The 12,572-nt window shown below is 39.7% G+C and overlaps 1 protein-coding gene across 2 annotated transcripts in view; it reads right to left on the reverse strand.

Annotated features, from left to right (window-relative positions):
- Positions 1–12,572, reverse strand: part of EDIL3 (EGF like repeats and discoidin domains 3) — a 392,867-nt gene that overhangs the window by 199,106 nt on the left and 181,189 nt on the right. For both annotated transcript variants that reach the window (XM_074360330.1, XM_074360331.1), the window contains one exon: positions 8,623–8,751. In XM_074360330.1, coding sequence (XP_074216431.1) covers positions 8,623–8,751 — 129 coding nt within the window. The remainder of the gene's footprint in view (positions 1–8,622; positions 8,752–12,572) is intronic.

Here is a 12,572-nt window from a genome sequence, read left to right on the forward strand (position 1 = left end):
GTTACAAGACCCTTGTAATTTCCTAAGTAATGGGAAGTATCTTTTATCCTAATACTTGGCCTCTGACCCTGGTTCCTCACACAGGCTCCTGAAATTCTTGTAATTTCTTGGGTGATAAGAGTGTCTTTGTTCTAATGAGGGAACTCTAGGAAGGTTCTTGGCTGGCTCTTGGATGAGGGCTGGTCACCATAAAGACCAAGCCATGATGAGAAGCTTGGAATTTTCAGACACACACCCCATTCTCTTGAGAAAGGAGAATGACTGAAAATGGAATTAATGATCAATCACGCCTATGTGAGGAAGCCTCCATAAAAATCCCTGAAGTACTAGGTTTGGGGAGTTTCTAGGTTGGAGAACACATGCATCCTGGGAAGGTGACACACCCCAACTCCATGGGGATTGAAGCTCCTGTGCTCAGGACCCTCCCAGACCTCCCTCTGGGCTTTCATCGTATCCTTTATCATATCTTTTAACAAGCTGGTAAAGTATTTCCCTGAGTTCTGTGGGACACTATAGCAAATTAATAGAACTTGAGGAGGGGGTTGCAGGAACCTCCTATTTATAGCCAAATCTGACAGAAGCTGTCGCTAACCTGGGGACCTACTACTCTCCACTGGCATCCAAAGTGGGGTGGGAGCAGTCTTATGGGACTGAGCCCTTAATCTGTGGTATCTGACACTATCTTCAGGTAGACAAGGACAACAAACACAGACAAAGAAAACAAACTGATGGATGCCACAGGCAGGGGCTGGGTGAAATGGATGAGGGAAATCAAAGATACAAACTTCCAGTGATAAGAGAAGTAAGTCCTGGGGATGTCACGTACAGCATGATGACTATAGTTAATAACACAGTACTGCATGTTTGAAAGTTGATGAGAGTAGATCTTAAAAGATCTCATCACAAGAAAAAAAATGTAGATTGTACACCCGAAATGAATCTAATATATGTCATTATATATTTCAATTAAAAAAAAAAAGGAGCAGTTAGGGCAGATAGTTGAGCAGTTGGGTCCATAAAAGGATGTATGAGTTCTGGGAAATGTCGCGTGACTCTCCAGCCCCACAGAACCCAGCAGTACCCAATGTTGTTCAAACAGCTGGACTTGGCCTGACACTTTCTCAGGCCACGTGCAGCTTCAGGGGCCTGGGGGGCCACCCGCAGAGGAGAGAGCAGCTGGCCTCTTAGTGGTGTTTTCAAGGTGGGGCTGGCAGTAGAGCCAGGGAGCGTCCAGCACCCACTCCTAAGCACATGTGGCAAGTTGGCAAAATAGAAAGCAAGCTCTCAAAAAATATTTGTCAAATGTGTAAATAGTAAATAAATTCCTGAGTTGGGGAGACTTCAGGGGAGAATGAAGCCCAATGGGGCAAATGGTACGGAAAATGGTGGCTGAGAGCAACAGGAATTTAGAAATCAAGCTAGCACCACCACAAACAGAGAGGCCTGGGAAATTTGGATTACATGCAACAAATTTATTTTTTAAACTGTGTCTGTGGTACTAGCTCTATTCCTGGAGAGATCCTTTATAAAATCACAAGTGAATCAGTTCTAGAAGGTTAGGCTTATTAGTGGACATACACCACCTTCAGGAGTATAACCTTTCTGACCAGTTCGGTTTAATGTATTTTTCTTCAGAGTTTATGGTTTCCTGACATTCAAATTTCTTTTAATAAGTAACAGGAAAACAAGAACGTTTAACTGTGATTTAAAGTAGCAATTTTCAAATATTTTGAGTTTGACAATATCACAGACTGTCTATATTTGAACAGTGTTTCTGTGTAAATACCTATTACATATATCTGCCAGGACTGTGTTCTTTGTGAGGCTCCTGCAAAGAATGAAAACAAGAAAACAAAAATGCCTTGGAACTCTGACTACTGCAGACTGATTAAGGGATAACATATTTTAAGAACAGTAAGCTGATACTTTCCTCTGGCCTGATTCTTTCAATCAGTTGAGGGTTCTTGCTGTAAGATGATTTCCATTCTATTAAGCAAAGGCTGAATGGCAAAATTCAATAGGGTTGCCTGATTATCCATTTAGTGTGGAATTATATTTGTGTATTCTAAGCTTCGTTTCTCTTTGAGTATTTCCCTGCTTGGTTTCTTCAAGGCATAGTAATTCCTCACAGTATGACTCTAGAACGCTGACTCCCAGCCTTGGCTGCACATTAGAGTCATCTGGGGAGCTTTCAAAATCTCCTAATGCTTAGACCATATCCCAGACCAATTAAATCAGAATCTCTGGGGTAGAAGCCAGGCATCAGTATTTTTTATAAGTCCCAAGGTGATTCTAATGTGCAACCAAGGTGAGAACTGGTGTTCTAGAATCATCTGTGTCAGTTTCACTATGGTAACTGTTAATAGTCATACCTGGTCCAAAATTACATCTATTAAATTGGAATCTCTATGGATGACAAGAGGAGTCTGAATATTTATCTTCATTCCCAAATGATTCATATACATACCAAGTTTGAGAACCTTTGGCTGATAGGGTTAAGGTGGCTAACACTGACCTGCAAAATCCTCAGTGATCAGGAAAATTTGAATTCTCCATCTACAGTCAGAAAGTTTTTCCAGGTTGGAGGCAAGTCTATTTTGGAAGTCTCCTTGGAGGTCTTTATTTAGCCACTGTAGTTATACAGCTTGCAGGTGTCAGTAATAACTCCAGGCAAAGTTTCCAGACAGTTTTGAAGTGAGTACTTTATTAGGGCAAATTGGTCCTTTAGTGGAAAAGCTCAAATAAAGACGCTACCGGGCTAAAATTAGAAAGAGTAATTTAAGAAAATAATAATTATGTATTAGAATTAAGAATGGAAGAGAGGAATTGTCCTAGAAAAACAAAAAGCTCCAAAGTGGACTTCCACCTGCCCCACAACTCATTCTTTTCTAGAAAAAAAATTACAATTAAAATGTTTTTAAGGGAAGAGAAAAATTAAAGACCAATAGGAAACCCCATTATATTTTAAAATATTCATCTATTAGGCATATCTTACCCTTTAAAATATGTAAAGTATGTTCTAAAACTTCTCATTTTATTCTAACAAATATCCTAATTAGGGAAGCAGGACAAAGGACCGTTAATTCCACTTTTTATAGACACGTTAGTATGAAGTTCTAAGCGTTTTGAACTGAACTGAATTGCCGAAAGAGAACGCTGAAGCACAGGACCATAAAGTGCTAACTGATGCTTCATCAACTGATCAAGACAGAACTGCATCAAAAACCCAGGTCTAATCCAAAATTCTTTCCCTAATAGCATGCTTACTCCAGTATGATTTGGAAATTAAATGTCATTCTTTTAGCCAGTAGTCCTTAGGCTTAGTATACCTAAGGACCACATGGATACTTTTAATTATCTCCAGGGTACCAACCAAAGATTCTGATTTAATAGGGCTGAGGAGGGACCAGATCCTGTTTGTTTAGCAAGAACCACCTACCAGAAAACACATGTAATTGTCAAAAATGCAATTAGTCCAATTAACAATGATTGTCAAAACAGCAAATACCATCGGCTAACTGTGAGAAAAGTGAAATATGTAAGTTAAAGAAGTAAAATGACTTATGGCCCCAGTAAATATTTGTTGACTGTATGCATCTATTAACAGTATAAAATTAAGACCAAACTGGTTTAGAGTATTGAGCATAATATACAAAGAGGAAAGCTTTAGAATCTGTGTTTTCCTGGCCAAGTTTCTCAGTTCAAAAAGGAGTTAGAAAGCATGTTATCTTGAGCTAATTTGATAACATGGGCCCTTCTTTAAGCCAACCCTTTTCTTTTGGGGCTTGGTGGGCACCTACATCAGCTCTCTTTTCTCAAAGAACAGGAACCAAGAAAATGTGCTCTTAAAAGGAACTGAAGGCTGCAGGGCTATGTACAGGTAGGGAGGAATGTAGAATTCCTTCAGTAATAAGATGGCCAAAGAGTCCTGGGGATGAAGAAACAATCCTTCCCTAAGGCATTAGATTTGTCACTAGGCAACAAATAAGATATGGTTACTTCCAGCCAGCCCAAAATGCAGCTCCCAGCAGGAAAGTGCTTGCTTAAAAATTGCCTTTCAAAAGTCCAACCTCTAGACAATGTTAGTAGTGTTCAATATATCCTATAATTTTCATCTTATAATTTACACACACACACATACACACATGTATGGTTTACATTATTGTATGGCATTTTAAGTGCATGCACAATTTGATAATTCTATATAAAAACCAATGCTGATCATTATTAGTCTTGTAAAGTTACAACGTCATGCTATTTTCATTACCAAAAAAAGCGTATGTAATAGCCAAGATCCAAAACACTGACAATAACAAGTGCCTGGGAGGATATGGAACTTCCATTCATTGCTGGTAAATATACCAAATGGTACATCCACTGTGGAAGATAGTTTGGCAGTTTCTTACAAAACTAAATGTACTCTTACTAAACAACCCAGCAATTGCACTCCTAGGTATTTACTCAAATGGGTCAAAAACTTATGTCCATATAAAAACCTGCACATGAATGTTTAAAGCCGCTTTATTCATAATTGCCAAAGTAACCAAGATGTTCTTCAACAGGTGAATAAACAAGCTGTAGTGCATCCATAAAATGGAGTATTATGCATTGATTATGAGAAAAAAGCTATCAAGTCACAAAAAGACATGAAGGAAACTTAAATGCATATCAGTAAGTGAAACAAATTAGTCTGAAAAGTCTGCATATGATATGATTCCAGCTACTCAATGTAGGATACCAACTATATGACATCTTGGAAGTGGCAAAATCACAGAGACAGTAAAAAAGATCAGTGGTTGCCAAGATTGGGGGTAGGAGGAAGGGATGAACAGGCAGAGCACAGAAGATTTTTAGGTTAGTAAAACTATTTTGTATGAGGCTGTAGTGGGATGCATGATATTATGCAGTTTTCAAAACCCACAGAACTATATGATACACACAGTACACCCTAATATAACCTATGGACTTTAGTTAATAATAATGTATTAATATCAGTTCATCAATTATAACAAACATACTAAATTAATGCAAGAGGTTTAATGATTGAGGACACTCTGTAGGAGGAGGGATATGGGAACTCTTTGTACTCTCTGCTCAATTTGTTTGTAAACCTAAAACTGTTCCAAAAACTGAAATCTAATTAAAAAAATATGTAGGTAAGATTAATGCCAGCACAGGAAGCATTTTTTCTAATTTGTAATATATTGACAAAATAGTTGTTAAACTAAACTAATAACTATGTATCTGTCGCTCCTGTATCATGAAACTTAAAATTCTTTAGCTATTTACTATATTCCGAAAGATACTTAATACACGTTGTCCTACAGAGCTAAATTAATAAGCCATCCTGTAATATGGATGTATGAAGAATTTTTTCCAATTCTTTCTTCAAATGAAATGTTCATATTTTGGTAGCCCTCATTTTCATTGATTTTCAATATAGTTTTGTTTAGCAGAAAACATAATAAATATTTTGCATATATTGTTATGTAACTGAATAGAGAAGTTGCTACCTTCTGTAAGATGATTCCTTTTGGCTACTGAAAGCCTCGTGCAGTATTTAGCAAACTTCAGTATGTGTGGGAGTCAACTGGGGATCGTTCTGAAACTCAGATTCTGATTTAGCTCATTTGAGGTGACACCTGGTCATCTGCATTTCCAACAAGCTTTCAGGCAATGCCAATGCATGACCACACTTTGAGTAGCAAGGTTCTAGAGCATAGTTGGCCCATAAAACTATTACCACTATGAAACACAAACCCAAATCCCTAGAAGCTCTTGCAAGGGAGCAAAAAGCTGCTTTTCTGCATCTCCCACCTAGAAAAGCTCTCAGGGCTTCCAGCACTTCTAATTTTGCTTTCCCAATATATAATCCTTTTCAATTTTATCTATAAAGAGGAAGGCTTGATAGCCTTTGTAAGCTACCCATTTAGTCATAATACTCTCCTAGCTTGTATGAACCAAAGATCATTTATTTCTAGTTCAACTCCTCTATTTATATGTCTCCAATCACAGAAAGGTCAAGGGACTGACTCAAGGTCACTTACCCAATAATTTAAAGGTAGATCTCAAATCCAGGTCTCTGATTCCAAGTCCAGACCCTTTCCCTCCATTCTCTCCTGCTTCTAATAATGATGCACTTCAGAGAATAGGGACCAGTTTGTTTAGACCACAAAATCCCTGTCCTAAATTGAATCCCTCAGCTTCTGGCTTCCCACTGTAATTTCTAACATGGGTTTAGCATCTTATAGGAGACCAAGTGTAGTAAGGAGACTTTCTTTGTACTTCAAAATAAGCCTTGAAATTCAACACAATTATGTGGATTAATGAGCTTATAGAATATGGTGTAAGGTAGGAGAGAAAAGACTTGGATGTTCCACTGTGAAGAATGTGGACAAGAATGATTCATTCTATTTCTCCAAACTTGATCGTTCTCTTGACAGAATTCATAGCCAACCACATTGGAAGTCAAAGGCAGGCAGGCACTACCCCAGTACCAGCTGTACAGAGCAACCTCGCTTATACTGGGACAAACAAATGGTGACTTACTGGTTTCAGAGGGACTTTAAGGCTACTAAAGATAACTGAAAGTAAACATTTCTTCACAATATGTAGAAAACAAAGCTCAGACATGTAAAAGGAATTTTGTGCCATTGTACCAGGATTACTCATTGAAACTTAGATTTGGAGTTTCCCAACCTCTGGTTTAAGGATCAACCCAACTCCAGACTGACATCAGCAGTAGGTTAGGGGAGGTGGGCTGAATAAATATGAAATATGACATGTCTACACATGCCTCCCAAAGGACAGTATTTTATCCTCAATGTTATTTATCCTGATAAGTGTAACAAAATATGTCTACTTGTGATGATTTCTTCTTAGAAGTATAGTTCAACGTAAGTGCCAAATGAGTGGTGTGGGTCCTTAACCGCTGCAGGGGTTTAGGAAGCAAGCAGGGAGGCCACAGTGGACCATCAGCCATCAGGGAAGCTGTTACAAGGCTGCTTCATATAATCTGAGTCTTGAAGGAAGTGTAGGGTATTGATCAGGGGGAGGGGAACAGGGGAATAGTACGTGGCCCAGAGCGGGTAATGAGTATATGTAAGCCCTGAATAATGGGGTGACGATGATTAAGACCATGGTGTCAGGAATGAGTAAGGCAAAGGTGGATACTTCACTCAGAGCCAGATTTTCAACCACCAGTAAAAATTAAAGAGTGCCTCCTGGCTCTGACACTTTGGGGTCACTGTGTACTTTTCTGGAGACTTGCAATGGTCAGGAATTTGTGGAATTTCTGTTGCAACAACAGACCTTGTTAAAATACCTAAACTGCTTACGGAGGGAGGGTACAGCTCAGTGGTAGAGCACATGCTTAGCATGCACAAGGTCCTGGGTTCAGTCCCTAATACCTCCTCCCAAAATAAACAAATAAGTAAATAAATAAGCCTAAGTATCTCCCGCCTCCAACAACAACAACAACAACAAACCAAAGCAAAACAAAACAAAATAAACTGCTTTTGATTGTCTCTAAGAATTCAGATCACCAACAAGGAGCTGAGCAGCTATTAATTCTTCCCAGGCTGAGTTCAAGTCACCCCAGGGCTGATTCTCCCTTATTGTAGCAACATGGTTCAGCTTTCACACATGAACATCTCAAAACGTCTCTGGAAAGACAGGGGTGGGAGCCCAGAATCTTGGCTGCCCTGACATTCACCTAATCACCTGAAGAGAACATTATGAGTTTTACTTATTTACAAAGCTTTGTGATGTGGTGTCAGAGCAACACCCAGAGGGAGTCAGTCTAGCTCCCACACTTGAGCCCCTCAACTCAGAGCTGCTTGCTCGGAGCACACACACCTACAGAGGAATCATCCCTTGAAATGAGAACAGAATATCCATAATGGGATGTTGTCCAGTGTTCAGAGGCAGGAACTGCACTCAAGGTTGTATCATCTTACGTTTCTCATTTTCTATGCTGCAAGGCACCAGGACAGAAAAAGCAGAGTATACAAGGCAGATTCTTACTGTTAGAAAGCCATAGAAGGACAGTAAAGTTGAGCCATAGTTCTCAGAAGAAATCATCACAAGTGGACATATTCTGTGTAACTGAAGGATACATGAGAATGAGGATAAAAGAGAGAAGTGCAGAAAACACATTTGTCAAACTTGCAGATTTTCACACTGAACATGCAAACATGTAAGGAGGAAACAGGAAACAGGCTTGTACGAAGGACAGAGTGGGCAGTTTTCTTCTCTGGGTATCATTTCAGAACTTAACAGGATAACATCTAGAAAGCTTGAAGAATAGCTTCCGAACAAGTGCGAAAGAAAGAGAAATACCAGTTTAATATAAGATGCAAAACTCTGATATACGGCTGTATAACAATGAAAAGGACCAACACAAGACTGCTACCCCCTCACGCCACTGCGAGGATTGAAATACAGTCCAGAAGTCCTAAGCAGGGGATGTGGTGTGCTCAGTGGGAGAGAAGGAGCACGAGCCAACAGTCAGGCCTCTTTGCTGCTCGAAGTTTCTATCATTCTACTACAAACAAGAATGATAATGACTTGTATACTGTGCAATCAATGATAATCAAAACACAATGACCGTGGATGACTTACTGTGCTGGCAGTGAATCCCATTAAATCCTCGGGGACATTTACAGACATAGCCTATGAATGTATCCCCTCGGTACGCCTCGCTTATTTCACAGGTTCCTCCATTATGGCATGGATTAGGACTGCAGGGACCTGCAAGACAGAAAAAAATATTGCTGCCATGATGCATATGGTTTACAACAGACATTGGGTCAAACTTTTACAATTAATAATTTTGTAGGGAAAAAAACACCTTGGATAGTAGTGGTTCAGGAAATGCAGTAGTTGTGTGAGCTCTGGAAACCAACAGCCTGGGTTTGAATCCTAGTTTCATCACTTTCTAGCCATGTGGTCTTAGATGATTTATTTAACCTCTCTGTACCTTAGTCTTATCTGTAAAATGTCAATCCTCAATCTACCTCAAAGGCTAAAGATGCAGATAAAAACAATTCATATGTAGAAAATCCCCAGAAACAACACATATTAAACACTCAAAATGTATTAGCACTAGGTAAAATATTGTTATTAAGATCTCTGAATAATAAAATATCTTCTGCATATTTAAAAAGCAATACTGAATGGCAATTTCTAGAATTATGAACACTGAAGAGCTTTCGTAGCCTGCTGGTGAAAGTAACATAAACTTGCAAATTACTGTAAACACATTTTTTTTTAGTAGATTTAGCAGCTATTTACAAGTAGAGAGTGGGTTGTAATACTTTTATCGGCTCCTTATGAGTTTGTGGTGGGCCATACTTCTAGAGAAGCACAGTTGTTGCTGATGTATTGCAAGCAGCTCATGGAAAATTGCAAATAAACAGAGAAGAGGTGCTGAGAGTTATTTTTAAGCTTCAAGAAAGAAACTTCACTAGGATAACTGGCACTGGTGACAGTCAACAGAAGTGCTCCGCCTCCCTTGGAGAGAACCAGGTGCCAACACAGTGGGGGTGCAGGGCTGGGCCAGTCCTGCCTGACCTGGGAGTCCTATAATGTACATTCCACATTCTTTACTCTGAGGTGCCCCTTTGGTATGGCTTCTTCTTTGCAATATTCTTCCTTCCTTTTCTTTCTTCAAAGTTGACAGGCTTGTGTCACAGTCTGAAGGCTCATCCTACCTACTCTTGCTCTATCTCCTCTTTGTCCATCACAGTCATTCCCATCAATACAACTTTTGGACCTCTAATTCTGTCATCTAATTGGCCTCTTGGAGGATGCTAATTAGCTTGGGGCAGAATCAAGACTGGCAATTATGAAGAAGGGAAGAGAAAATCTGATGGAAGAGAACGCTCTCCCTGGGAGATGAAGACAGACCGAGGAAAATATATAGTATTCTCTACTTTTGTCCTTCTATTAAATTCAAGAGATGAGAACACATTGAGGTAAAACAAACATCACTGCAGAAAAAGTTAAGATGTACATCTTAGAAAAGGAAAACAAGAGTGATTAAACTAAGTGTCTGACTCTCTATGTAGAGGTGAATCCCAGAGTCCTGGAGGCAGGTTAGCCAAGAAGAGGAGCAAGTGGCTTCATCAGAGGCTAGAGAGAAGGCTGAAGTGTTGGACACAAGAACAGTGATAACCTGAGGGAACTGGCTGGGGCTCCACCAGGAAAGGCAATTAAAAGAGGGCGATAGTGAATGGCTACTCAAGTGTGGGTCAAAGCCACTTTATGACTTAATAAGAAAAGAGCAAATTCACCATCATCACGAAGCTAACAACAGGAAGCACTTAGGGGTTAGGCAATGCTGTCCTGTACAGAGGCAAGACTTTATAATTCTATTACCTCCTCCAGCAGTTCTTTGACACTCAGTTTATTTCAGTTGAAAACTTCCTGACATTCAACTGTTGTAGCACACAATAAAGATGTACATGCAGTAGGAAACAATGTGGCAGCTCTGGGGTCTGGATCTTCTCTTCTTGGTAGTGCTGACTTTCAAAAAGTGAAAAGCAATTAAATGTTTTCTGTGATTTTTTCCAGATATCTCCATACCAATTAAAAACAATACATTTACTCAAGTAGGCAGTTTTGTGTGGTGCAGTGCTTGAAAATGAAACTAACACCTACCTTTGAGGTGGTATATTGACAAGACGAAGGGCAACACCAAGGATCATTTTCTTCCATCATCAAGAAATGCAAATCATGCTACAGAACCTTTCTCTTCTTCTCTTCTTTCTCACTTTCTATTCTTCCCCTCTCTCAAATTAATGAACATTCATGGTGCCTGACCATTTACAAATTCCTTTCACATAATTAATCTCATTTATTCCTCCCAGAAACTAGAGAAGGTAGTATTCATTGTCACTCTTTTACCTTTTTTTAAAAACACTAAAGGTTTGAGAGATTAGATACTATTTGTTAAATGAACATCTACAAGTGATGCATTTAGGTCTCAAGCTAAGAAGCTGTGGCTCTAAAACCTATACTCCTTACAGAACCAACCAATCAGGGAAAGGAGAATGAAACAAAAGTGATATTTGAGTTTTGACTCATCAGTTCACTCAAAATTAGAAAATACATGACTTAGATTTCTTTTTATTAACTGATAACTGACACCCAGGTATATAACTGCTAAACAAAAATATTAATAATGATAGCCAAAGAATTATATAATTTTAGATAAATAAGGAGTATTGGAGATCACCTAATCCAGTCTTTCAGTTTTGCAGATGAGGAAACCAACTCAAAAAGAATTCAGTGATTTCTCAAAATGAAAACAAAAACAAAAACCTCACCTAATATGAGGAAAATTGGGCTTAAGGAATTCTCTCTAGGAGGAAAAATATTACTAAAACCAAAAACGATTAAGCTTTTTCTGACACCTCAAGAGAGTGACATAATTTTTATCAGAAAGAGAGTAAGTGTTTTCCCCTCCACTTGTAGAGCCGGCTGGGTGATGGAGGGATAAAAACAATCGACAATCGACTACAGTAGTAAGGTCTCTGCCAGTTCTTGGGGGCAGTTAAAGCCGAGATTGCGAGGAAGGTGGTCCATGGAAGTCACCCCGAAGAGCAGGAGGCAAACATGAGCTTGGAAGAGATGACTGTGTATTCAAGCCTATCGCCTCTCTGGAAAAGGAGAACTTGGTGAGAAGCTGAGGATGAGTTAGTGGCTCTGCCTTAGAAGGGCAAGGACTTAGGAAGGGATGGGGACAACCCAGGAGGGGAGATCTCACAAGCAGAGCTGAAAGTAAACTTCAGGGAGCGAGGGGGCTCAAGTAGTGTGCTGTGAAGCTGTAACATGGGAAGACAAGCAGCTAGTAAGAAATGGTGATGTCTAAAATTCAGGTTTGAGGAGTGAGGGTACAGCTCAGGGGTAGAGTGCATGCCTAGCATGCACAAGGTCCTGGGTACAATCCTCAGTACCTCCATTAAAGTAAGTAAATAAACAAAAACCTAATTACCTGCCCCTAAAATAAAGATAAGTAAATAAAAATTAAAAAAAAAAATTCAGGCTTAAGTTGTTTGCACGGCTGCAATGTGATCTGTCTCTGCCAGAACATCCAGATCTACTCTCAAGCCTGTTGGACAGAGCTGGGTGTGGGATCTGCGGAGGTGAGGGAGAAACAGCTCTGCTATTCATCTCATTCATGGGGCAGAAGGGAGGAGCTGTTGTCGCACAAGACGCCCTAGGGACTCAAGAATCCAGCAGAAGACGGAGCTGACAGAGGTGTCTCGTCCTAGACACTCTAGATATTTCCTGAGGGCACAGGTGAAGCCTGTCCAGCAGTCCTGGCGCAGCCTCTGGGATTCCCCAAAGAGATGAGTTAGAGAGTTGAAGCTCATTTTATTTATACCCTAGAAGACATCATGACCTCAGCTGACACCTGGGTTTCGGAAAAAGACTACCTGTTACAAAGGTTGTAGCTGCTGTTACTTTTTCTACTCTAAGAAATTCAGTGCTTTTCATTCACAGGGTGAGGATGAGGTAAGGCTAACGGGGCAAGGATTTAACCTTTCTAGAGTGCTTTATATGCT

This window comes from Camelus bactrianus, chromosome 3, assembly GCF_048773025.1.
Source record: "Camelus bactrianus isolate YW-2024 breed Bactrian camel chromosome 3, ASM4877302v1, whole genome shotgun sequence".
NCBI classification, from domain to species: Eukaryota; Metazoa; Chordata; class Mammalia; order Artiodactyla; family Camelidae; genus Camelus; species Camelus bactrianus.